The 26,067-nt window shown below is 49.2% G+C and overlaps 1 protein-coding gene across 11 annotated transcripts in view; it reads left to right on the top strand.

The window, feature by feature from the left end:
• The window catches only part of PIP5K1C (phosphatidylinositol-4-phosphate 5-kinase type 1 gamma), a 51,042-nt gene extending 25,255 nt beyond the window's left edge, over positions 1-25,787 (top strand). The window contains exons 3-20 of one of the 11 annotated variants that reach the window (XM_052802585.1): positions 2,207-2,293; positions 2,591-2,721; positions 3,335-3,452; positions 5,415-5,567; positions 7,690-7,989; positions 8,513-8,718; positions 9,917-10,000; positions 10,529-10,577; positions 11,595-11,679; positions 12,053-12,214; positions 12,376-12,405; positions 13,200-13,338; positions 13,628-13,660; positions 16,161-16,265; positions 16,551-16,683; positions 18,441-18,515; positions 20,857-20,940; positions 21,357-25,787. In XM_052802585.1, the coding sequence (XP_052658545.1) occupies positions 2,207-2,293; positions 2,591-2,721; positions 3,335-3,452; positions 5,415-5,567; positions 7,690-7,989; positions 8,513-8,718; positions 9,917-10,000; positions 10,529-10,577; positions 11,595-11,679; positions 12,053-12,214; positions 12,376-12,405; positions 13,200-13,338; positions 13,628-13,660; positions 16,161-16,265; positions 16,551-16,683; positions 18,441-18,515; positions 20,857-20,940; positions 21,357-21,359 (1,977 nt within the window). In that variant the 3' untranslated portion in view covers positions 21,360-25,787. Of the gene's footprint in view, positions 1-2,206; positions 2,294-2,590; positions 2,722-3,334; positions 3,453-5,414; positions 5,568-7,689; positions 7,990-8,512; positions 8,719-9,916; positions 10,001-10,528; positions 10,578-11,594; positions 11,680-12,052; positions 12,215-12,375; positions 12,406-13,196; positions 13,339-13,627; positions 13,661-16,160; positions 16,266-16,550; positions 16,684-17,157; positions 17,205-18,440; positions 18,516-20,856; positions 20,941-21,356 lie in introns of all 11 variants that reach the window. The other 10 variants (XM_052802586.1, XM_052802584.1, XM_052802589.1 and 7 more) reach the window with 10 other exon arrangements.
• The last annotated feature ends 280 nt before the right edge of the window (positions 25,788-26,067 follow it).

Here is a 26,067-nt window from a genome sequence, read left to right as displayed (position 1 = left end):
TGGATTTCAAAAGACATTTAAGATTACTGAAAATTTGATATCTGTTATTTGGGAGAAAGAAAATTAGTGGCAGGTCTCTGGATGTGAAGGGATTATGCCCACTACATGGCCAATTTTAGCTGCGTGATCCATGATGTCTGTAAGTAAGCGGCTGAGGGCGTCACTTCCACACCAGAACCTGAAGGTGATAAATGGAGAATCCATGTATTGGGCATCTCCAGGGCTCTGTGTTGGGTCTCACCCACTCCTGGGAGCAAGTCAAGGAGGCTGTAATTTGTGAAGCCATAAAACAGGGGAACATCTCGAGGGACTGATCCTCTCTCACACATAATCCAGGTTGCAGGTTGCTGAATCACTGTTACCTTCTGGAGCAAAACTCTTCACAGTTGGCAGCAGGGAATCTAGTAGGAGGATCTGTGCCTGAAAGCTGTTCCCTGAAGCCCACACTCTTGGTTTAGGGCATCATGTTCGTGTTTTTGTTTGATCTAATTTTCTGACATACCCCTTTACATTACTCACCTGGGATGATGAGCATTTTATACACGAATAGCAAAATATTCCCATAAAAATGCCAGGAATGTGACACTTGATTCTTTCTTCCCTCCCTCCCTGGAAACATGCATAGAAGGAAGCTCAACTTCTGTGAAATTTGATTGTTTTGTTCAATGCACAAATAGCCCCACTTTTTCTTGCCCTGGAAACACAGTCACAGGTAGAGCAAGACACTGTGGAAGAGACTTTTGTTACTGCATTTCATGTGATGGCAATCTCTGAACCAATACCTGTGTCTGTTAATCGCTTTGGGATGATGATGATGAGCCATGTGGTGAGGCAGGACGATACAGCTCAAGCTTGCGTGTAATAGGATCCAGCTTGTTGGTTAGAAGCTGCAGGGAAAGGATAAGCTGTACTGATAATCACGACTGCTTGGAGAAGGAGTACTTGGAAGCAAGCCTGGCTGTACTAAATGTTTAAAACAGAGTAGGAAATAAGATTTTTGAAAGTGAAATCAGACTGCCCCTTAATACCAGAAGTACAAGCAGTTTGACCAGAAATAGCTGCAAGCTCTTGATTAAAAGACACAAAGAACTTCTGTAGTCTGAACAAAATTATACATTGTCTGCTGTAGACATCAGTTCTGAGAGATGTGTCTGTGTGGCACTTGAGAGGGAGAGATATAATATTGTCACTTGGGAAATGACCTTGGATCTCTCTGCATGCTGCTTAAAGGAACATCCAAAGCCTGGCTGTTCTTTCATGTAACAAACCCCTAAATGTCGCTGGTGGCTCACCAGCAGTTTTAGCTGTCTGCTGGGCTCTGCAATCTGTTGGGGTGGCAGGAGAGCTGGGGAGTAGGTGAAATGTTGCCCTGTGGCAGAGTATAGAGGCCCTACGCCTGGGGTTGCGAAAGGAGCTGTATTGAACTTCCAAAACATCGGCTTGTTAAAGGGTGCAGCCGCAATCTGCTCCCTCCTGGATTGGTAAAAAAAAGGCCCAGGCAGACTCAGAGGTAGAAGAGGAGGAGAATGGGACAGGAGTAGGTTTGTTCTCACTCTGAAGTGCTGGCAGTCCTATAGTGTTTCTGTAAACTCTTTGTAAAACTTCAGGAAGAGCTGCTATTGCAGTTTACCCTGTGTGGGCTTGTCCTTTGAATTGTAAACAAATGAGATCTTCCTTAAATGGATTATCTCCATGTGAATGCAGGAGTGGGGCTGTGTTTTCCCTGTTACCTGTTTCTGATTTCTCCAGTGAAGCATGAGGTATTGGTATGACACCTGAGGGCATGGGATTTTTAAGAATAAACTTCTCTTGCTGTTTGGTTTAATACACCGCTATTTTAAATCAATGAGAAACCGCAGTCAAGCAATGGGGGAATCTTGGCAGCCGGGAAGCAAGCAGATCTTTCCTGAGCTCAGCATCTTTACTCAGAGCTCTGCCCAGTTAGTACTGAGGGTGTCAGATGGAGTGGTTGGGTATTCTAACTCTTCTTGGCTTGAGGGATGGATGTATAATTCAAACAGCCTTGTTTAAAGCTTGCCAGCACCAATTACACCTGTTTACACTCTGCAGATTTTTCTCCAGTGGTAGAGAGCAATCCCTCTGTCCTTTACAACTGTTAAGTGTGTTTGTGCTGGCACTGCTCTGCTTGTTCTTGTCTGCCAGGTCAGCTTCTGTTCTGGGCTTTAGCCATGCTCTTTCATTGCAGGGACCATCACTACCGGGACAGCCTGGCCAAGGAAAGAAGATAGGTCATCGAGGCGTTGATGCTTCTGGTGAAACCACCTACAAAAAGGTTTGGTTTTGTGGAGTGGAGAGTGGGAGCTGTGTGTAGGTAGCAGGCTGAGAAGTTGGGGCCCAATAGCTACCAATCTGATTTAGATTTTATGCAGCACCCTTGTACTGCATAATCTTGCAAATGGCAAACCTGGAAGCCATAATCCATCTCTTCAGCAGCTGGTTGAACTTGTTAGCAGTTTGTAGTGTCCGAGATGACCCCACAGAAGTCATAGACATGACTGTATTGTAATATAGGGGATGTTATTGTGATAATCTGCTGTGAAATGCTCACTGACTGCTCTTTTTCTGCCAGACCACCTCATCCACTCTGAAGGGGGCCATCCAGCTAGGGATTGGTTATACCGTTGGCAATCTGAGCTCCAAGCCAGAGAGAGATGTCCTGATGCAGGACTTCTATGTCGTGGAGAGCATTTTTTTCCCAAGGTAAAGAAGACAGGGGAAACAAAATGAATGGATGAGTTATTTCTTTTCTTTTCCTCTCACTGATTTTTCAAGAGAGCTTACATCTGTCTTTAGTTGGATGCTCTGAATGTTTTAAATGTGCATCCATTACATACAAACATAACAGTGGAGAGTGTTAGATTCTGCAGTACGCTGGCTTGCAAGAAAATACAATGTGAGATGCAGTACTATATGCTTCAGTTTGTTAGCTTCCTATGTGCTTTTCTTTCTACCTGTCTAGAATTTCTTCCACAAAATTTTACCATGTTTGAGATGGAAGAAACTCATTCTGGGAGCTCTTTAACTCTGTGAATAAACAAAGCTCATAAAAGCTTATATTATCTGTGTAAATATATTCTGCTTGGCAAGTGGTTGTTCCTTGCATTCTTTTGAAACGGGTTTTGGCAGATAATTTAAAGCCTATTTTCCTGTTGTCCTGCCACAGAAGAAAGACATTTTGTTGTTGTTGTTGTTCCTAAGATGTCTTTTTGCAAGGCTCAATTTATCTTAAATATACAGTAGCCTTGATGTGACTGTGCATATCTGGTGAATGGTAATACAGAGGGCCTGCTCACGTAATGTCTGTTCTGTGCAGCGAAGGAAGTAATCTCACCCCAGCTCACCATTATGCTGACTTCAGGTTCAAGACCTATGCACCAGTGGCTTTTCGGTACTTCCGAGAACTCTTTGGGATTCGTCCAGATGATTATTTGGTATGGATATATTTTTGGATTTCTCTGTCTTTCCCCCTTTATTTGAGATGGTCTAGAGTAACACAAGAAATTTGCCCCTAAATCAAGGCTGTCAGCAATTCTTGCCTAAAAGGGACAGAAAAGAGTTGAGGAATTTTTCTGATCCCAGCAAGAAATGGGAAGAGGCTGTCGATTTCGGGACTCTGTTCGGTTTTGGAGGAGATCCAGGGATGGTCCTAGCAAGACCAGCACCACTCAGCCCAAGTCTTTGTTTGCTAAGAGGTAGCTGCTAGCTTACACTGAAGGGAAAGGAATTAATCTGCCTACAGTGTGTGCTGTGTAAGCTATGCAATGGGGTTCCCTCTCTGTTGCTTGTGGTGACAATAACTTACTGTGTTTACAAGCAAAAGGAGTTGTGTTCTGCTGGGTGCAACCCTGTAATGTCCCCTGGGGCTCTGAGGACAAAGATGGGAGTTTTTCCTTGTGTACTCACTCAAGAGCTATGTGAGTGTAGTTATTTTAATCATCTTACAAAGACAGAATAAAATACAGCTTGTTCTTGTGCTCAGAAAGCTCCTCAGAGCTGGAAAGGCTGTTTTTAAAATACCTAGTAGTATAAGCTGTCAGGGCTTGGAGTACACTGGGGTTGAATTTGGTCTCTTGCATGTATGTGACATCCTGCTCTTTAGAAAAGGACATTTGTTGAACCGGAGAAGGGAACACCACATCCAAATAAGTGCATGCCTTCCCCCTTTTTTAATAGCCCTTTTTTTCTGACTTCAGCTGTAGACGGGGGTAATCGTAGCTGAACACCTACCAGTAGAAACAAATCTGAGCCATTGCATGGTTTGACAGTAACAGTGGTCCCCATCTGTGCCATCCAAGATAATGCTGGCTGATTTGATGAGTGGTTCAAAACTTGGGTGAGGCAAAGAGCCTGCTTCAATTGCAAAGGTCACGGCTCTGATTTGTTGCTTCTGTTTCCCCTGATTCTCTCTTGCCTGCCACAGCAGCAAACGCTTTTAATTATGCATGAGATAATTAACTTGATAAAGTCTTGGATCATTAATCTGTGCAGGGCTGAAAGCTGTTTTCAGTATGTAATGATGAGCATTTAATTTATTGCTCTGATTATGTCCCCTGCATACCCTACCTCCCTCTCCCCATCTTACCTCTTGCTGTGGCAGCTCTGACGTGATACTGCCCTGAACCCACTCGACCTACGCAGTTACCTTGGAGTTGGTACCTAGTTGCAAAGTGCATGTGCGTGCTTGCGCTTTGTTCTTTTTTTTTCTTTTTCCTGCTGCTAGGCATGTCCTCATTTGAGGACCTGCTGTTTGCATACTGATGTCTAGAAATGTCCTCCCAGTTCACTTCCTGATGCAGTACCCCTCGCTGTGCTTACACAGCACTGATCCCCCTTCTTGTTTGGACACCTGGTCTGATACTTTTCATGTGTTTCTAGCAGGATTGAGGGGGCGAGATGTAGCTGTAAAAATCCTCTGTAACAGGAGAGCACAAGGCCAGAGGAGGCTGCTGAGAACAGCCAGTGCATTGTGTTCCCTCCAGCATGGTGATACATGGTACCCTGAGCTGACTGTCTTGTCTCTTAAAATCCTGTCTTTCCGTCTGCGCTTGCAGTAATGTGCTGAAAGAAGCCTAAATGTGATATGTGCACAATGGGAAAAGATAAGATGTCATTATGAAGCCTGGATATTACTGAAAGCAGATGATTAGCTTGATTCTGAGCAGTTGGGATGCTCTGAACTGTAATCTCGGTCTCTAATTGTCAATTCTCCATCAGCTTTGCTGCTTAGACCTAACCTATAATGAAAATAGTTCTCACTTAAGCTTTGCTACCACTTAATCTCACAGGGAGACAGCGTGCTGAGGAAAGCCTTCAAGGGCGTAGAACTCAATGTGCAATGAGTGAGGGCTAAACACATCTCTTTTTTTTTTTTTTTTTTTTTTTTTTCTTCCTAGTATTCATTATGTAATGAGCCTCTGATAGAGCTGTCGAACCCTGGTGCCAGCGGCTCCCTCTTCTATGTCACTAGCGACGATGAATTCATCATAAAAACTGTGATGCACAAGGAAGCTGAATTCCTACAGAAGCTCCTTCCTGGCTACTACATGGTGTGTATCACCCAGCACCTTGGACCTGACTTGGCTTTGTCGTGGCAGCTTTTCTGTCCAAAGCATCGCACAGGGCATGTCTTCCACCTGGGTTTCTTGTGGCCTGCCCACCCTGTGCCAGGGACAACGTTAGCAGTGTGCCACAAAGCCAGTCCCAGAAGCACAAATCCTGCCGTTTATTTGCAAACTCCGTGGGTAAACTTGAGGCAGATAATTGTGCCATAGCTTGTAGACATGTTCTGGCCTGAAAATGGCTTCCCAGGTGTGTGTTTCTGGGTGTCCTTTTCCCAGCACTAGTTCATTCTTCTTTGCTTGGCACCATGCATCTGCCTCAGCCTGGCTTTGAGGATGGCTGTTGATTGCAATAACACAACCACCTTGGTTTTGTGGGGAAACCACTGCTGTCCCTGGATATCTCCCACGTCTGCTCTTTAACAGAGTTACTCTGAAGGCAGTTGCTGGTTGTCCTGGCTCCCGTTGGCTGCAGTACCAAGCTAAAGACTCCCAAAGTCTTTAGCCAGCTTTGCACATCCAGTCCGCTGCAGATAGTTGTTGCCTAAATCTCGGGGCTAGCAAGGCAATATATTGAGACCCAGAGGACTTGCATGTGGTGACAAGTAGTAAATCAGAACCAAACCCGATGTTTTGGCATGTAACCCAGGAGCTGTCTCCCTGCATAACTGGTGCAGGGTCCAGCCCTACAGATGAGGGCACTGAAGTTCAGTTAGAACCACCCAGGGATTTGTTTGCCATGGAGATGGTGAGGAGAGGGTGACGGCAAGCGATGTTAATGCTGCCCCATCTGCATGCACGTTGCAGTGGATTTATGTGATCATAAGCTGTTTTTATGGAAATACTTGCCTTGCTTAATATTTACTGGGGAAAATTTGTCAAAGTGAGACAGGGTGTTGGGTGTTTGTTTATAACTGACAGCCAGTCACTTGCTTTTGCAAGTGACAGTCAAGTTCCTGGACAGGATGGGCTTTCTTGGAAAGCGTTGCCTATTGCCTAATGTACATAGTAAATCAGGTGGAGGGTTTTGAATGGGAATGGAGTTGCACTGTTGTCCTGAATTCTGCAGTTGTCCTGTCTAGCAATCAGTGTAACAAATTAAACTGAACTTACCTGTCTGGTGCAGAGTTATGTGTTACTTGTTGTAGCATTCCAATGTTTGTGGGTTACTATGGTGCTAATACATGATCTCTCTGCTGTTCTTGGGAAACCCGTCTGGTGTAAAAGAAGTCAGTGGAAAGGAAGCAGGGTGGTTTCATCCTGAGTTACTTTAAAGCTGGGCAAGTGCTGTTTGCATTCAGTCTTGTCTGCCTCTATTGCTTTTAGATTGCACCACGTTGAACAGTGCACTCATAAAGAGGGCTCACTCGTGTGCCCAGTTAGGTGAGATGAGGAGGGGCATGAAATTTTAATACAGTCGTGCTTCTACCGTCTGTCAGAGAATCTGTCAGGTCTGTCCTTTCTTCCGTAGCGTGCAGAGATGTTCTGTTTCCTTCCCAAACTTTCCCAAAGCTGAACAAGCAAATCATGCCTGTCATGTCATTCCTAATAATACCACTGCCTAAAAAAAGGACATGATAGCAGAGCAGGATATCCGTGCCCTCTGGCCAACTGTGTTTTATAAAGCAACTCTGCAGAAGGAGAAGAAAATTTATGTTGTTTTGTTTAAATACCCTGTCCCTGGTTTATTCTGGGCTAGAGAACGGCTCTTGATTTCTGACACTTCTGAAGAGATGAAGATAGCTGTTATTTTTAAACTTGAAGTTCCCACTTATTGTGTTTATTTCTCTTCCAGTTTGGTTTCCCTTTTTTAGCTGCTGTTGATGGGGAAAGCGGGGAATTTCCGGACTTGGTTATTTGCCCAGAGAATGCTGAACATCTCATTCCCTGTATTCAAGGCATAGTGGTATTTTCAGGTCCTAAAACCACTGAAATGCAAGAGTTTGTCAAATGTGTACAGTAAGCTCTCATGTAAAGTTCAGAAAATCTCTAGGTGAAGAGCCCCTAGTCTGACTGCTCCAAGATCTGTTAACATGCTTTGCGTTGAACAGAGCAGGAGTCTTCTGCCAAAATGACCTTTCTCCATGCTTTTTTTCCAACCCTGCTGCAGAATCTGAACCAGAATCCACGGACGCTGCTGCCGAAGTTTTATGGACTGTACTGTGTGCAATCAGGGGGCAAAAACATCCGCGTCGTCGTGATGAACAACATTCTGCCTCGCGTGGTGAAAATGCACCTGAAATTTGACCTGAAAGGCTCGACCTATAAACGGCGGGCATCCAAGAAGGAAAAAGAAAAGTCCAGCCCTACGTACAAGGATCTAGACTTCATACAAGACATGCCTGAGGGCCTGATGTTGGATGCAGACACCTTCAGTGCATTGGTGAAAACGTTGCAACGAGACTGTCTGGTAAGGAGCAGGGCAGCTTGGGGAGCAGGTTAATGAATTTCTGTGGCTCTCAAGCATGAGGAAGAGCAAATGACTGAGAACCTTGCTAATCTGCTAACCCCAAAGCAGGATAAATCCCTTCTACTGCCCTTTTCCCTGAAAGCAAAGCAGTGGAGTTGGATCTCATGACAGCCTCTGAGGACTAAGGCTGCGTTCCTTTGCCTGGTGCATCAAACTGTGGCAGCCTGCTCCACTTGTAGCTGGGCTGTTGGGACTAAATAAATTTTTCCTATACAGTGTGCAGCAGATACATGGTACAACAGTGTTATTTGCAAGCCTTCAGCCCTTTGGGTTGATTATGGGATGGCCAAACTCTATGCAATCAAGTCCAGAGATGACTATTGGTTCAGAAACATTCAAGCTCTGGCAAAGGAGTTGTTAGTGGGAATGTGGACGGGCTATCCCATGCTTTGGGATCTGTACTGTATTTGAGCTGCTGGCCTGATATTTTGTCTTTGTTCTTAAACTCCGTACTAACCTGTAGGTGTTGGAAAGTTTTAAAATCATGGACTACAGCCTGCTGCTTGGGGTTCATAACATAGACCAGCAAGAACGGGAGCGGCAGTCTGAGGGAGCCCACAGCACGTCGGATGAGAAGCGTCCTGTGGGGCAGAAGGCACTTTACTCCACGGCCATGGAGTCCATCCAGGGTGGGGCTGCCCGGGGGGAGTCCATAGACACAGATGACACGTAGGTGAAAACCTGGTTCGCTTGCGCTGCTGAGAGGGGTGGAGGTGGAGGCTGGAGTAGTAGATTCCTCATGAGGCCCATACGAACTGTTAGAGTGAGCATCTCTCCTGGGGCTTACAGTACTGCTGCCGGTAAAGCAGTGTGGTGTGAAAGGGGGAAGCTGTGGTGGGAAATACTTCTGTAAGACTCCAGCCTCACAGTGATCTCTCTTCTTAGGCCAGTCTGTAGGTTGTCAGCTCCTGTAACAGCCTCTCAATATCCACCCATGCTCTGGGGAGGAGAAACTAGCTCAGTTCCAGCTCAGCATCCAAATACTGTGGTGGAAGGCAGGATCAGCCTGTCCCTAGGAGCTTGGAGTTTTGTTCTCCATCACTCCATCTTTGGAATCCTTGACTGTACCCTGAGGCCATCCCAGTGTGCTTAGCAAACAGCAATGTAGCCAAGTGCTGCATTAACTGGTGGAGTTGTGGGTTGGGGGGGTTGCCCAAAACCTGTGCTGTGCCTGATCTGTGGCTCTTGGGCTGCAGGTGGCTCTTGTGACTGTCTCTCTGGCTCTGTGGACCAAGCTTGCTACCAAATGGTGGAGTTTGCTGTTTGTTGCTGTTTGAAACCAGCTGCTCCAGTTTTGATGGAGGATCAGTCACAGTGGATAGTACATTGGTGTTTCCAGTCTTTCAAGTAGCATCGTTAATTGCAGTGGCCTGCCTGATACCTGCATGCTTTTGTTGTGTGCTGGTGCTAGTGGTTGCTGCACCTTTGGCAGGACTGATACTAGTGTGGATGGGACTGGAAATACCCTTGTTCTTAAAGATTTGCTGCCCTAATAGGCAGACAGTTCACGCTGACCTGATAAATAATCTGATCCCCAGAATAAAATGTCCTGTAGCTGAGAAAAAACCATGTGGTGCTTTCTGGCCCAGGCAGAGCTGTTGCCATTTGACACGGGTCCTGTCTGGATAGTTGGTGTTTGGCGATCCAGGCAGGCAGTAACCCTGGGGACACCTTGTGTGAGATGGCCTGGGTCAGTACGTGACTTCCCATGGTTGTGCATGTAGTGACTTTGCAGGTTTTGCATTGTGTCTGACCACCACATCAGAGCCCTCTTCTCAGTGCTGCCATCCACCTTTCTGCAGGTCTTGGGGGTATTACAGCCTCTCTTTTTGGGGCTGCACTTGCTGAGGTTTTGTTTTACCTGCAGGATGGGAGGAATACCAGCAGTGAATGGCAAAGGAGAGCGTCTCCTGCTACATGTAGGAATAATAGATATCCTTCAATCGTACAGGTAGGTAACTTTGCAGTTGTCTGTCCTTTAAGTGTGTTAACATCTATTTTAATACTAAATGAAAGCAGAAAGATTTTCCTGTCCTGAAGAGTTTGATAATGAGTAGGCAGGCTGCCTAAAGCAGTCTGTCGATGCGTGTCGGGAGCTGTGGATTTTTATCCTGTCCTTAGAACAGCTGGTGACACAGAGCCATTTTTCTAAGATATAATGAATTGCTCAAAGAAGTTTCCTGTCTCTGTGCCTAGGATGGGTAGCATATCTCCAGGGATGGAAGGTGATTTTCTGCCCCTCTTCCAGCCCAGCTCCTCCTTCCCTGTAGGGTTTCCAGGCAGTCCTGACCTGACTGCAGAGATGCCGGTGTGCTCAGCTGACCTTTCTTGGCTGGAGGAAAGCTACACTCCGGATGAAGAAGGAATTGTTAGCAGCTCAGTGATATCTCCTGTGTGGGGTATGAAAGGTGGCTTAGATATAGAGTACGTGCCTGAATCTGTCTCTTTCTTTTTCTCTCCACTTCTCCCCTGGAATTAGGTTCATCAAGAAGCTAGAACATACCTGGAAGGCCCTTGTCCATGACGGGGTGAGTGCCTGTACAGAGGCAGGAATTGTCCAGGCCTCAGCAGGATTACCTGCCTTGGCTTCGTTTATGCTAGTTGGTGCCGATTACCTTGCTATTTATAGTGCCTGAACTGGCACAGTTGAAGCTGATGAAAGGAATAGTTCTTGCCTCTTATGCCTCCAGAGTGGTGTAGTGCCACTTATTCCCAATCAGGTTTTCTTGCTCACTCCACCTCCTCGCATGTTTAGCTGTCGTGCTACCAGCTTTCCTCCTCTGCTCCCATCTGTCATTTTCCTTCTCCCCGTGATACCAGGAGCTGTGCACGCAAGGCGTGTGCATTCCTGCATGTGTCAAGGAGCCCTGTGTTTGCTCTCTTTGGTGATTGACTATGTTTCCACTTCAGTAAGCTATCTGTTAATAAATGCCTTTCAGTGTTTCCCTGCTGTCTTGTCTCCTGCAGCAGCCAGGTGCATGTTTATGAAAGAGCAACCTTGGATGTGGAAACTATTTTTCAGCATTGCATATCCTAGCTTTCCTTAAATAATAAGGCAAAGGAAATGTGTAGATGCCAAGTCGTGGTAGCACAGTCAAACATCAGAAGCAGAGACAGCTTCAGTTTTACAATTTTAAACAAAAAGTGCAAAACATTTGAAATGCATGGAGACCCTTGGCTGAATTTTGGTGTCCGTGTCGTATGCAAAGGTATCCAGGTGTGTTTTGAATGTCAGCCAGCAAAGCCAGAAGAAGTTTCATGTATGTAATCAGGCCAATATTTGAAAAATCCAGGAAGTCTACAAAGGAATAAAATCGCCAAAATCCATTATAAAATTACAGCAAGAATATAATCAAATGCAATCAAATCAAAGGCAATGCTTCAGGCTTATTTATAGCATTAATCAGATCATTTCAGTTAAGCCTTTCCATTTTAAGGCTCTATCAGTGCTAAATGTTGAAATAAAAAAGACTGCATTGGTTGTTACAGAAATTCTGCCTTGAGGCATCATTTTAAAATTAAACAATTGCTTCTTGCCTTTGTAGGACACGGTGTCAGTACACAGACCCAGCTTTTATGCAGAGAGATTCTTCAAATTCATGACCAACACGGTGTTTCGAAAGAATTCCTGTAAGTACCTAGTCCAAGGGCTGTTGCCCTTGTGATGTGAGGCAAGCCTTATCTTAATCTTGCTGCTTCAGTCCACGTGGAGAGTTTCTGGGCCAGAGTCTGAGGCAGCTTTTCCACTGTAATATAGAGCAAACCTGGGGAACTGCAAAGCCCTCAGGTTGTCATGGCTTACTTTGATCTGCTCAGACTCCCACCCAGGAGCACTCCCTGCAGCCTGACTCAGGCTCAGCCCTTTGGAGACAGCACTTGGAGAGCATGTGTGTGTGTCAGAGGGCAGGGGGAAATTCCCTCTCCTTATGAAAGGGAAAGTGCCTTTGGTGTGACAGTAGTCGGTGCTGGTAATTTCATCTTCTCTTTCACTTTTCTCATCCAGCTCTGAAGTCATCTCCCTCAAAGAAAGGGCGTAGTGCCTTGCTAGCTGTCAAGATGGCTGGTCCAACAGCTGCATTTTCAGCTAGCCAGCTTCCCTCTGAAAAGGACGAAACACAGTATGATCTTCGTGCGGCCAGGAGTTACCCCACACTTGACGATGAAGGTAGTGGTCTCTTTTGGTGGCTGATGGCTGTGTGATTACCCTCTCTTTCCTAGCAGTTTCTTAGGATCCTCCCCTGTTCTCGTCAAGTTCCCCACTGTGCACTGACCACATGTCTTCCTTGATGGATAGCTCTTCATTGCATGTCTTGCTGTGCTTTGCAGGTGCTAAACTTAACCAGGACAGGGGAGAAGGTAAGAGTATATTGCTTTGTCACAGCACCAGCAGTTAGGTGATTGGGGAAGCAACACCTCTCCATCAAAGACAACCAAATCCCTTCTTTACAGCGCTGTGCGGTTCTGCAGTAAAAATGGTCGCTTGCGTCACTGCTGCAAGGCAGCCGCTGCCAACTGGCACCAGCAGCCATAGCCCAAAAGCAATCAGAAAGTTGAATTTTCCACCCTTTAAAAAAAAAAAAAAAAAGGAGGGGGGACTGGGAACCACAGGACTCTCTAATGACAGTGTTTGGGCAGTTATAAGGGGCAAGATCTTGCCATTTAAAAAAAGATGAATGGCCTGGTTCTGTGCCACCTTTTCATCACTTCCATCTGGGATTTACAGATGAGTGGTGAAGAATAGGCTCCTCAAGTGCATAGGTGTTAGATTTCTACCCATGCAAAGCAGTGAGCACTTGATTCATCTCTTAATTCACTTGGATATTTATCTCTGATGATCCAAGCCTTTAATCCAGCTTTGGTTACCAGTGAGATGTCTTCATTGGCATTGTATTTCCTGTAGTGTCTGTCAGTCATGCTGGAAATGGTGCTTACTGGCTCACTCTAGAGGATGCCTTGGGAGAAGCTGTTGCATTCACGAACCCAGCTAAACTTCTTGCCTGTTTGTGGTTTTAAGTGACCAGTCCCAGTAAGGGTGTGCAAGCTGATGGTGGAACAGCCTCACACAGGGCTGGTGTAGGTAAGGTGTTGGTGTTTGACCTACTCATCTTGTTCTTCCTGTATCTCTCCTGTCCTCCTCTCTGGGCCAGCAGGCAGGCCAGACCTGCTACCTTGCACACCACCTTCCTTTGAAGAAGCTACCACAGCCTCCATAGCCACGACACTATCTTCAACATCTCTCTCTGTTCCCGAGCGATCCCCTTCGGAGACCTCTGAGCAGCCCAGGTACAGGTGAGGACGGCACTTGTCCCCTGCTCCCACCGGAGTCAAGCGGCTGCCATTCCTCTTTGTGCTGCAGATCTCAGCAGGCTGCCCTATGCTCTGGAATGCTAATGACCAATTTTAATTAAATCTCTCCTGGGAGCAAGCAGACACGGCTTTGATGGGATTAATTATTGCTGGGAGAAGTGTCAGCTGTTAAGTAGAACATTACCCTCATGCGGTGGGGAGTTAGATTTGGGGGCAGGATTTCTGTGTTAAATGGCTCCTCAAATTCTACTATTCTGATTTCTTTCTGCAGGAGGCGCACACACTCCTCAGGGCAGGATGGCAGGTGAGAAAAGTGTCTCATCTCTTCTTGCGCTGCTGCACAGAGACCTCACGTTTGTCCCTGTGCAAAGGTCTCTTGGAGGGCTGAATGTGAGTCTTGCCAGCCCAAAGATTTTGGCATGGTCCTCTGCTGCAGGGTGATGAGCAGCTTCTTGCAATCAAATGATACCCATTTCTTACACAGAATTTTCCTTACAAGCAGATCTTGCCTTGCTTTGCAAGGAATCTTAAATACTACCCCTGTTACTTGATGGGAAAGGGGACAACCGAGTTGTCCAAAGTCACCCACCCAACCAGCACCAGAATCAAGGAAGGTCGTTTACATCTCCCTCTGGGTAAGCAAGCCTTAATAGCAGGAACATTCCTCCTCTGTGCGTCTGCCTGCCGCCTGGGTGTGGTGGCTGTGAATATGGGAAAGGGCTTTGACTTTGTGAGGCATTGAGCACCCTTAGTCCCCAGAGAAGTAGCTTCCAGTGTTTTCAGAAACTCAGGTACTTTGAGGGTGTTTTTTTTTCCCTCCTGTGGTGATAGGTGGCTCAGAGCCAAGGGCGAGGTAGGACAAAAATCCCCTACTGCATAGGGATGTCTGGATTTAGAGACTCATATCATATAATTATCTTGCATATTTTTGCACCAGTAGAAATGACCCCATTGCCTGTGTCAGCAGGATCTGCATGAGGACCCTGCATTTGCTGCTGACTCTGCCCTAGCTTTCCAGGACATCTTGTAAGAGTAGTAGGTGCAGACTTTGAAATGCGCATCAGAGACTCTGTCTTGGGATATGCCATAGCCAGAGGGAGCTGCTGGACAGGTTGATGTCCTCTTTCCCTGCAGTCAGCGTTTGGTGCTTCAGAGGAAGGCAAGGACTTCAGAAGATGAGGGTTTGCACTGTCTTAGAGATATCTCCCCTTGTTCCTAGCTTTTAGTGATTTGCTGAGCTTCAGACCACATACACTGTGAAAAAATCCCTTTCTGTGGTGTTTCTTAATGAAATACCTCTGGATGCTGCATGTCACTGAATCTTGGTAAATTCCTGTCGCTGGAGGGTGAGGACCTACTTGCTGTTGATTTGCAGCACCTGTTGAAGTGTCAGGGACCTGTAAAGCACCTCATCTCCTGCAGAATCCATTGTCTGAAGTTGCTGAAATTGGGGACTTAAACTCAGGCATCAGTGGTGGAACCCATTTGGCAAAATGCAGTGACTTCACCCAAGTTACTCTGGAGTCCCTTGGTGTGTAATGGAGGGAATTGCTGTAGGATGTGACTGCTCATCCAGAAATAGGTGAGGTGAATCAGAAGTGACTGTCCCTGGACCATATGGGGAGCTTAGCATCTTGGTCAGAAGTAGATCTGTCTGTCACAGATTTGCTACGGCTACAACCACCCCACACAAGTGTGGCCTTTGCTATTTTTTGCCTAGTTTCTCCATTTCTGGTGCTGGTGTCTCAGCGTGCCCTTTCTAGGGGAGCATAGACCTGTGTATTTGTAGAGCACTCTGTGATCCCCTGGTGAAAGCCAGTGCAAGAACAAAGTTATAAAAGTGTGAATTTACATTCCTGAGCTGAAATGAAAAAGACCTTATCCAATTTGCTCAAGAACGAGTCACACCTCTGATTATTCTAATCTGCTGGGGAATTCCTCGTGGGTTTCTGAGATCCACCCCTGCGAGGAAGAGAGAGAGGAGAGGAGCGAGTTCTCCAGCACCGAGCTGGACAGGACTGCCGCCTGCTGGCTCCAGTTCCCAGCCAGGGACAGCACAGAGCAGGATGGTTCTGCCGGTGAGCCCAGAGCTAGTCCCTTCCCCAAGGCTGTGCCCTTGGCTTGGCAAGCACCTCCTCCTCCTTCCCATGAGGACTATGGAGCCAGCCCCACTAGCACAAGCAATTACTTTAATAGCATGAGGTGTTAAATTGAAGACTGTCACAAACAGCTCCTGAGTGTGCAGATAAATCTGATGTTAACCCTGGCGCGTGCTTGAGCAGCTTTGGTGCACTGGGAGTCTTGGAAGAGGTCAGAGGCTTTGGCCTTTGTGCGGTTGATATATAACACTGGGCTAACTCTGGACACAGGTTTTCCATGGGGGCCAATTCTCCTCTTTCCTCCCGTACTCCATTTGACATTGCCCATCTTTTCTGCAGCAGTGGCTAATTAATCCCTTTCCTCTTGTCCTCTTTTCCCACTTCGTTAGTCTTGAGCACTGCAATCTGACAGGAATGAGTCTTTTGCCTGGGAGTTTTGGTTATCTAAATCCTCAGTCCTGGGAGGTCTGATGGTTCCCTCTGAGCCAAAATCAACAGCTTGGTCTGTGCTGGGAGCTCAGTGCCATGAGTGGCTGGCAGCAGGCAGCCGCATGCCAGGGCAGACCAACACAGCTCGATCCTGTGGGAGGTTGCGTTGTGAGAGGCTGGGCCGACTCAGGGCTGAGTCAGGCTGACCTAGGATTGGGGACTGTGCGTAACTAGTGTCCAACTGAGCCTTTGGGCCTGTCTCTCTTTGGTTTCCAGGTCACACGAGGAGGTGCGGGTTGAGGAGGAGCTTCAGCAGATCAGTGTCGAGCTGGAGCCCAAGTGTGATGTTGAGATCGTAGCTCCCGAAGAAGATGACAAAGAGTGAGTGTTTCAGAGCATTGGGCAGCTTTGCAGAGCCTACCCGGTGGTGTTTGGTCTGTGGCAGCTTGTGCTGGAGGCAGACTTTGTAGGGCAGCAGCTTTCCTGGAGAGATAGGTGCTCTCCCAGACAGTTCAGTGAAGCTGAGCGCTGTTACTTCTGACCTGACCTGGTCTTTCTGGATGTGACAGTGGAGCTTCTTCAGCTCTTCTGTAATAAATCATACAGTCTTGCTTGCTCCTTTTCTGATCACAGTGACTAGACTCTGTCATTTCTTCCCCCCTCCAGAGAGGCAGCTTCTTCAGCCTGTGCCATTGTAACATCCACAGCTACAATAGAGGTGGAGACAGCCAGCCAGGCCTCCGAACCAGCCAGCCAGGCCTCGGATGAAGATGATGTGCCAGTCACAGACATATACTTTGTAAGATACCTTCTCTGCCTGGCTCATTAGGGGTGTGATCGGAAAGGTTAGCTGACGCTGTAACAGTCTCAATTTCAGGCAGTCGGGTGTAGAGCAGTGTCTGCCCAATGACGTCTTCATGTTGAGCACCTCAAGCATTTTTGAGTGCAGGGAACTGGATTAACCCTTGGAGAACTCGAAACAGCATCCAGTGGGGCTCAAGTGGGTGGCACTGCTGCTGTGGATGTAGCCGTAGGTGTGCTGCTCTACTTCCAAGCACAAGCGCTGAAGGGCTTATCTAGGCCAGCATGTTCACTCCCAGGACAAGCCAAGGTGAATGTAGTTGCAACTGAGAGGTTCTGCCTTCCTCAGCCAGAGAGCCTGGCTGCTTTCCTGAACACAAATGTGCTGCAGTGGCCTAGAGCCAGAAGGGAGGTGGTTGCGGTGGGGCTGACCTCGGGCTCTGGTGAACTCTGGCTTTTCCTTTCCCTGCAGGCAGATGCATTAGGTGATGCAGTGGAAATCTAGTGCTGAGACAGGGAGTAAGTGAGGTGGTTGCTGGTTGGCAGCAGAGTGCCGTGGAGCCTGGCGCTGTGTTCCTCAGTCAGCTCTTGCAATGTCTGAGCAGCTTCTGCAGACCAGAGGAGAGTTTTTGGCAACATGTACCTGCCCCCTGGATTCCCAGAGCAGAGCTGAGGGTCTGACCCCTGAGAGCTCTCCCCCATGCCTGAGTACCGGAACTTTCTCATTAAAAGAGGTGCCCAGCTCCTCCCTCCTCTGACTCGTTGCTCTCGGTTATATGGTGACGGAGATGAGCTGAGCCCTTGTGATGAACTCCTTCAGGCTAACCTAAAAATGGCAACGTTTGCCTTTCCCTGTGCTTGCGTGACTCTGCTGCAGAGCTGCTCACTCATTGCCGAGTCATTCCGAGGCTCGTGGGAGCTGTGGAAGGAATCAGCTCCATTTTAAAAGCTTGTCTGTTTGGGTTTTTATGCATGCTGTTCAAAATGCAAACAGCTCCCTCTAACACTGGCTGCTCTTTCTTTGCCTGTGGATGGCAGCTGTGTGCAAGCTGCCTGCAGATACTGCCTGCTCCACTAGCAAGTGTCTTCTAGCAAGGGTCAGCTCCTCTTCCTCCCTGTCCCTGGGCATATGGACTCCCCCCAACTTGAGGGGCATGTCTCTCTCCGGAGGAAACCATCTGTGTGCAGTGTGTGCTCACAGAGAGTGTGACTGACTGCTCATCAGCATTTCATACTTCATCTAAGTCCTTGAGTTTTGCATTAAATGTGTGTCGTGTGCTGTGGGGTGTTTGTCACTGCTGGGATGAAGGGAAAAGCTGATTTGGTCTCCCACAGGTGCTCTCCTTGGAAAACCACTTGAGCTGGAGCCCAAGTGAGGCTGCACCAGAGTGCAGTGGGGCTTGGACCACAGCTGCTCTCTTGCAGGAGTGCTCCAGGGGCGATGGTTGGTGAAGGGATGCTGTGTACAGAGGATGATTTGTCAAGTCCCAGGGGTCTGTGACCTGATCTTTGGAAGTCTGCTCCTGAAAGGAGAGCACTTTATCCTCCTGTTCACCCCCAGGGGAATAAAAGTGCACAGATTGTGGCAGGGCATGGGCGCCGCTCTTCTTCCCACGCACGGCTTTCCTGCCTGCTGATCCGTTCAGGCCTGGAGTTGCCCAACCCCTTGTTTTTTGCTTTCTCTTTCATCCTCTCTTTCACATCATCCTTTTTTCCTGTTTCCTTTCTCACTTCACTTGCCCTGGGGCCATCCAGTTCACAGATGGGAGGTACTGGATTTACTCTCCCCGCCAGCGCAGACTCCGAACCACCTCGCTTTCCTCTGGGATTGTAAGTGAACATGCTAGCATGTAGGGGAGCAGAGCTGCAGCTTTGAAACACTGGGGCCAGCACTCCCATTTCCCTTGGATGCTGTGGCTCTGTATTCTGTGGCCATTAGGAACCAGCCCAGCAGAAACCAGGGAAACGTATTGAAATCACACAAATGGATCTCCCTGTAGGATCCTGCAGAAACACATGCTCTGTCCTGCTTTTCTGCAGGCTGGAGACACAGCTCCTGCCATGGGATGACCTGCAGTATCACCCAGCCCTTGGACAAACTTGCAAGCACCATATCTGGCCGGAGAGCCACCTGAGCCTTTGTAGGCTAATGTTAGGCTTGGCTCCCTTGGCCCAGGAAGCCAGGCGGCATTCCAAAGAGACATTTAAGGTGTTTTGAAGCTGCTAAAAATCCAGTTGCAAATATAACCTTTTAGGCTTGTGTCTGGTCGTCTTTCTGGTGGCTGGGATGGCAGGCAGCTCATAAAGCCAAATGAGTTAGGAGTTGCTGCTGGGTTAGGGATGGTTTCTGCTCTCCAGCCCTTCTCAACATCACTGATGTGCTCTCTCCTCACTGCAGGTTTCTCTGTGAGCAGTGAGGTTTTTTCTTTCCTTTCTGAAAGATGCAGGGAGGCAGTTGAGCATTTAGGGGCTGAATCCAGAGCTCAGACTGCTCTGGGTTTTAGTATTTCCCTTGCAGGCTTTGGGAGAGCTGATGTCCTCAGAGGGTAATGGCAGTGCTATCAGAGCCTCGGCACAAGTATTTGTATAGCGTGGTCCTCCCAACACCTGCCTTTTTAGTACCAGGCAGGGGAGCTGTGGAGAGGACATCAGGCAGGGTGCAGGGAGAAGCAGGGGCAGTAACGTCGTGCTCCTGGCCTTGGCTGATGGCACGAGGAGAGTGCTGCACCTATGTGGGCAAACGGGCAACCCCTCTCGGCAGCTCCTCCTGCCCCCTCGGCTGGGTTTGGCTGCCTCAGCACCCGGAGGGTTAATACCAAGCACCTGATGCTCCTTTATCTCCCCCTGGGTTTGCAGCTCCCTGCATGCATCTGAGCTCCTAAAAGGCCCTGAAAGAGGCTGGCTGGAGCATGCGGTTCAGTCGGGATGGATGAAAAACAGGATGTGGGACAGACCTTATGCAGTGTTGAGCTTTCCTGCACCTCTAGTAGAGCCCTGTAGGAAGCTCCAGGCAAGGGTTTCTCTTCCCTCCTTCCTCCTAGCAGTCTCTGCTAATGTAGCTGCGATTATTGATGGGGTTCAAGCATGCAGAGCCCAGTGCTTCAAAGCTCCTCTGGCTTATTGTAGTTTTTTGTACATTGTAGACTGTTACACTTTGATTCCCAGGCTGGGAACCCCTCCCAGGCTTCTTCCAATTACCCAGTTCCACTTCTCTTCCTTTGCAAACCCCAGACTGAGTCAAAGGGGGCAGTTTCCTCTCTCTGGGAGCACCTCTGGAGCCAAAAGAGCCTGTTTGCAGTGGAAGTGGGTCCCCTCTGGGAACACTGGCAGCAGACACCCGCCCTTGAATCTGCCTGGGCTTCTCTGTGCTGTGTTGGCAGCAGAAGTGTGCTTTGCCACACCAATGCCCAGTGCTGTGATAACCAGCACCCTCGACGCACGTCCCCTTCCCCTTCATTCTTTCCAAGATCCAGTTGTGTTTTGCGTCCTTTGTCGTACTTGTTCCCATCACCCTACTGTCTCCAAGACTCTCAGTGATAACTGTTTCCTTTCTGTGGCCCCCATACACCATGGTCTAACCGAGCCATCTGCTGCCTTGCTTGGCCTGCAGGGAAGGGGGAAAGCACAGCAAACCAGGTCAGGTTTCACTGTAAAAGCCCTCCTGGACACCAGAGGTGCCAGCTTGTAGCATGCACAGGGCTCAGGAAACAGGAGGTTGAGAGCTGGGAGTGGGTAGCAGGAACCAAGAGCTCTGTCATTGCCCTTAGGTAAGTCACTTCTCATGTGTCTCAGTTTCTCTGGAGCCAGGGTTATGCTATGGCAGGGAGCTGAGGTTTCCCTGGCATCTCAAAAGCGCTAAAAATCTGTTCCTTCAAGAGGAGAGGTTGTGCCATCCCCACTGCAGCTGGAGCAGGGTCCAATGTCAGCTGCTGGCAGGCTGTCCCATGTCCCACCTGGTAGGGAGCAGGTATATACTGAGGATGAGGAAGGCTCCTCTGCTGAGAGCTGGCACTGAGCTCAGTTCTCTCCCTCCAGGTGGACAGCTGTTCTTACTGTATTGTTTCCTACTCTTTTTATTTTCTCCTTTTATTTTTTCCTCTTCTCTCCTTTGCTCCCTGCTCTGCTGCTGCTCTCCTTGCATTCTCCCCGCCGTCTCTGGCCACTCTGGCAGCCGACAGACGAGAGGAGTTGGGTTTACTCCCCGCTCCACTATAGCGCTCAACTCCACTCTGTCTCCGATGAGGAGAGCGATACAGTAAGTGTACAAGAAATGTGTGCCGGGTGCCCGGTGGGTCGAGGTCGGAGCTTGCGCTCCCTCTGCAAGCTGACCTTGCAGAGGGAGCTGCTGTGGCCTCTGCGCAGCGTGGGGCTCTTGCATGGCTGCGGCAGAGCCCTGCTGCATCTCAGTTTTAGCTCTGTGGCAGCAGGCGAGATCTCCTGTGCTGGCAGAGACCCGGTCTGCTCAGCAAGGGTTGTGGCTTGTTCCGAATTGTTTGGTGCAGTGAAAGCTTTGGGGAGCTGAAGTTCTCCAGTCATGATGTTGTTACTGGAGGATGCAAAATGGCCTTCTCTCGTCACGCTTGTCTTGATTCTGGGGAGTTGGCTGGGCTCAGACCTAACTGAATGCAGGGCAGATGCTCGGGTGTTGACTCTTTTCTCTGCCTCTTGCAGTAATCTCTATGCAGACACAGAAGCCCCAGAGAGCAGCGATTCCCTCTGCAGGTCGATGTGTTCCCTTTTCGTTGATGCAGCCGTTCCAGTGGGATGGGGAAGAGCTTGCTGACACCAGTACTGCTGCACTGCAGGATCCCGGGCACTGCATTTCAGAACGGAGCAAAACTATAACCATGTATTTCTACTTATCCCAGACATGGGCAGCAAAGAAACCACCCGCTCACCTGCAGCTCCCAACGGAGACATCCAGCTGGGTGTAGAGAATCCTGGGTAGTAACACAGTTTTCCAGATGTGCACTACCGTAGCTACCTATCCATGTGTGATACTGTGAACCTTTTTAATTTTTTGATCATGTATTTATTTCTTTTATCTTTGCACAGAGACAGCACAAATGTGCTTTTTTAAATATTTAGTTTACTGCACTTTTTTTTTTTTTTTTTTTGGTTGTCATATATTTGTGCATCAGAAAGGAGTGTGAGACCTCACTGGAGAATTGGTAGGAACACGTTGCTGGGGAGGGCAGGGACCGGAGTGGCTTCATTTGAGGCAGCAGCGTGGTCTAACCAACTGATGGAGTCAGGAGGTTTAAGGCTGTCCAGACTCTGCCACGGTTTTGCCGAGTGACCTAAGGCAAGTCACTTAACCACTCTGTGCCTCGGTTTCCCCCGTGCTAATGGGTGTACAGTACCCACTTCCGTTAAAGCACTTAAACCCTGGGATGAAAGGTGCTATGTAAATGCAATGTATTAAAGGCCATTGAATAGAATTGCTCCCATGTTAACAGTAGTCCAAAGTAGCCATGCCAATTTACTTGGATTCAAAAATTGCTAGTGACTTCTCTTGGTCTGTAACACTGTGCGGGGGAAGCAAACGATTCCTGGCGCCAGTGACGTGGTCACGTCGGCTCTCCTCCGGACATCACAATGGGTTCTGCCTTCACCATGTGCTGCGCTGCTGCATCACCCTGTCCCTCTGTGCTTGGAGTCCACGCTTCATCTTACCGGCTGCAGTACCGCCGCCTGCTCCAGACACACAGGCATGGACAGATGAGAACTGTGCACCTCCAGGGACGAGCCATGCTGGAGTGCGAGTTCCCCAGTCTGCCCGGCCCCAGGTGTGGCTTGTCCGGACACTACATCCTACTGGAGCCACGTAGCACCTCGCATGCTCATGGGTGTATCCAACGCCCGGTACTCGGGGGTCACGAACATTGGGTTCACACGTATCCTCCGTACCTCAGGGCAGTCAGGGAGGCATGTGCATGTCCGCACACACTGGAGGGAGAAACAGAAGCCTGGCTCTGCCACCTAATTGTGCCAGGCGGTGTTGTGTTCATGGACTCTGTTGGACAAAACGTTGGGTGACTGTGATGTTGCCTGTGGTAACATCTGCTATTGGAAATCACTGCTTTGGATGTCTGAGATGGTTTGCTTTTTGAGGGCTGCAGGCTTTATGTGAGAGGATTTGGTGTCACTGGGTGGTGTTCAGACTAGGCTCATCCATCTGTCAGCAGGACACACACCATAGCATTGTCTTGAACTGTAGCAATCCTGTCCTCATCTCCCAGAGAGAAGAAAGGAAATCCTTGAGACCAGAGGGAGCCAGGTCTTATTCATGTGCTTTATGAGCCTCACTTGAGAAAGAGGGTCAAAATCTCTTTATTCTCATTACAATCTTAAGCCTGTCCTTGGGATTCCTTGTAGAGGAGTGGGGAAGCAGGACCCTTCTCTCGGGGCTCAGTCCCCCCAATCTGTCTTCACAGCAGCACTTGGGATGGGTTAATTTGGGTCCCAGAAGGTTAACTGGGCTGGTGGGAAGCTCTTCCCCTCCACAGTGTGCTGAACCTGGTGAGGATCTTCATGAACTGATGTTTTCTTGCCTGGAAGTACGGGACCCAGACTTCCCCTCCTTGCCTGCAGATGCTGAAGGCTGTAAGGTGTGCTGCTCTCAGGAGCACAGGTTGGGGATCTTGCAAGCTGCTGCCATTAGATGTATTCATGTATTTACCAAATAATCTATCAAAAGTTTTTCAAGAAACTCTCCCCTTTCAGTCACTACTTGACAGTTCGTTCACCCAGCTAGTAGCATTGCTCCATGACAGCCCCTGCAGTAGGCTGGGAAATGGCTCCTAACCCACTCCATCTGCTTGTGCCAGTCCTGCCTGGGCTCCGCAGGCTGCATGGGCAGTGCTACGGGGGGCTCAGTAGGTTGCTGGAGGGGAGACGGGAGGAGTGCAATACCTACAGACTAACCTGCCTCTGGGCTGAAAGCAAGAGGCTTCAAAATGCTACAAATTCAGCCTTTCCCCCCCCCCCCCTCCAGAAGCATGATACCATGCATAGAGAGGCCAGGGGGAGCCTCATCCCTTCTGCACCTTCAGATGTTGCTCTTGGGTGCTGTGCTGGAGGAATGTAGCTCTTGGGAGGAACCTGGGAGGTTGGGTTCAGGCTGTCTGACCTGACACCCAGCTGCCCTGGTACCACCTTGTTCATGGGCTGGTGGGTTTAGCCTCATTGGGACTTTCCAGCCAACGGAAATCAAGCATCTTGTTTAAGATGGTTTCAGCATCATTGATAGAGACTTTATTCCTTCCCCTCATTTTGGGGGGTCTCTAAAGCTGCTTAGCCACTGTGCAGGGAGCATCTGAGCCCCACCTTTATGGAGTATCACAGTGAGTGAACTTTGCAAGCTGGAGCTGCACTTGGTCCCAAGAGATGTGGGGGAACCCCGACCTTTTGCAGCATGTTCATTCCAAGCATCATCTTTTCCTCAAGCATTTGGGCTTTTTGAGACAATCCTTGTGCAGTTTTGTAACGCTGAACCTTTTGGAGCGAGCAGGTCTGGATGCAGAGGGTTGGTCCTGTGAGAGAACGTGCAAAGGAGCAACTTTGTCAACGTGAGGAGACAGGAGGAACCTTCCTTTAGGGGGATGCTGATCTGAAATGGAAACTGCCCCTTTCCAGGCTTGCACACAGTCTCTGCTCTATGTCACCTACTGTCCGGTTAGCTCGGTCCTGGAGAGCTGCTCAGCCTCCACTTCCCATGGAGGCTAAAAGGACCTTGGAGTTTAAAGCTTACTCTTAGCCCACCTCTCTGCACTGCACTGCACTGCAGCATGAGAGCGTCGGGGAGCTCTGGAGCGTTTCCCAAGCGCTGTCAATGCTGCCTTTGCAGGACGTGCAGTCAGAGGAGGGCAGGACTAGGTCTTGCCCACAGGAAAGAGGATCGGCCCTTTTTTGCGGAAGACAACCGCCACCTGTCCTTGGTCTGAATGTCCCTCCAGCTGTACTTCCAGCTCATCTGGGACATAAGTTGCCTGTACTTTTTCTGTCAGGGCTTTCTCTAGTGACCCAGCAGCAGCTCGCTGGCAGGTGCTGTCCCTGGTGTAACCCCCTGCTCTCTCCATCGTTAAAAGGAAGCACCGCGTTTCTTTTACTCCTCCAAGATTTGAGCAGAGCAGCCCTGCGAGACAGCCAGTTCCCATGTAGCTCTGTTTGCCACCACTCCCCATCATCCCAGCTGGGACTCTTAGCTCTGTGGGACGTGCCCTGAGCATTGTCTGGTGCTGAGGCTGCTGGCGAGCTTTTGGCTCAGGCTCTTGCCAAACTGCAGGTGGCTGCCGCCTGCCAGGTATGGATTTGGCAAGAGAAAACTGGCATATATCTCTCTATGCTCGCCATCGAGCTCCTGTAAAGGCTCTGCCCTTCGCAGGCAGGTGTAGAGCAGAGGCGTGGGGCAAACCAAGGAGCTGGGATAGAGAGCCCCAAATGCTCACCCAAGGGATCCAGCTTTTGGCTGCTGTTGCCTCTGCAGCGAGCAGCTCGGCCGCATGTGCCACAATTGCTCTTTGGGAAGTTTTTTAGTGAAGCCAGAGCGCTCGTAGGTCTTGGCACAGGGCTGGCACAGGCACAGCGGCATTTGCATGGGCTCCATCACCCTGGGCCCTCCCTGGGCTCCCCCAGCCCGGCACAGCCCGGCATTCCCCCTTCTCTCATTCCCATCATCCTGCGCCAGCCCTTTCCAAAAAGGGCAAGGAGAAGGCCGTGGCTCAGGCGTACGGGATCATGTCTGATTTTTCGTTCTGTTGATGTCTACATTAGACTTAAGTATGTTCTATTGGATGTTCGTATTTCCGCTCATTTTCTGTGTCCGCTCTGTGCGTGCACCATGTAACGAATGTATGTAAGTAGGGGGGTGTTGGGGGGCTGGCGGCCGAAATGTGATGCCAACCCGTGGGTGTTGTCACGTTTCTCTTCTTTTGGGCGGGGGGGGGGGGTTAAGTCATGAGCGCTTTTGTTCTTTTTGTTCGTTGTTTTGAGGTTCCCCCCCCCTCCCTCTTCGGGGAGACCTTTTTCCAGAGAACTGTAAATTGATGCTATCTGTCCTCGGCTCTGTGATAAAGCATACTGTAGTCTGTGCTGTGCTCACTCCGGACGGCTCTGCCTCCTCTCTCCTGCGCTCGGGCCGGGCCCGACCCCTCTTTTGGGGGTGAAAAGGAAGAAAAAAGGGACCGGGGGGGGGGGGGGGGGGGCCGCCGCGCTCCCGGCGCTGCCCCGCCGCCGGCTGCGCCCGCCCGGCCCGGCGGAGCTCGGTCTCGGGGGCGGCGGGGGGGGAGCGGGCAGGGAGGCAGCCAGTGGGGCAGGCCGGCCGTGGGGCGGGCGGGCAGGCAGTGGAGCGGGCGGCCCTGCGCGCCGGGCGCTGCCGAAG

This window comes from Harpia harpyja, chromosome 11 (genome assembly GCF_026419915.1).
Source record: "Harpia harpyja isolate bHarHar1 chromosome 11, bHarHar1 primary haplotype, whole genome shotgun sequence".
Lineage (NCBI taxonomy): Eukaryota > Metazoa > Chordata > Aves > Accipitriformes > Accipitridae > Harpia > Harpia harpyja.
This window is presented reverse-complemented; position numbering and strand designations above follow the sequence as displayed.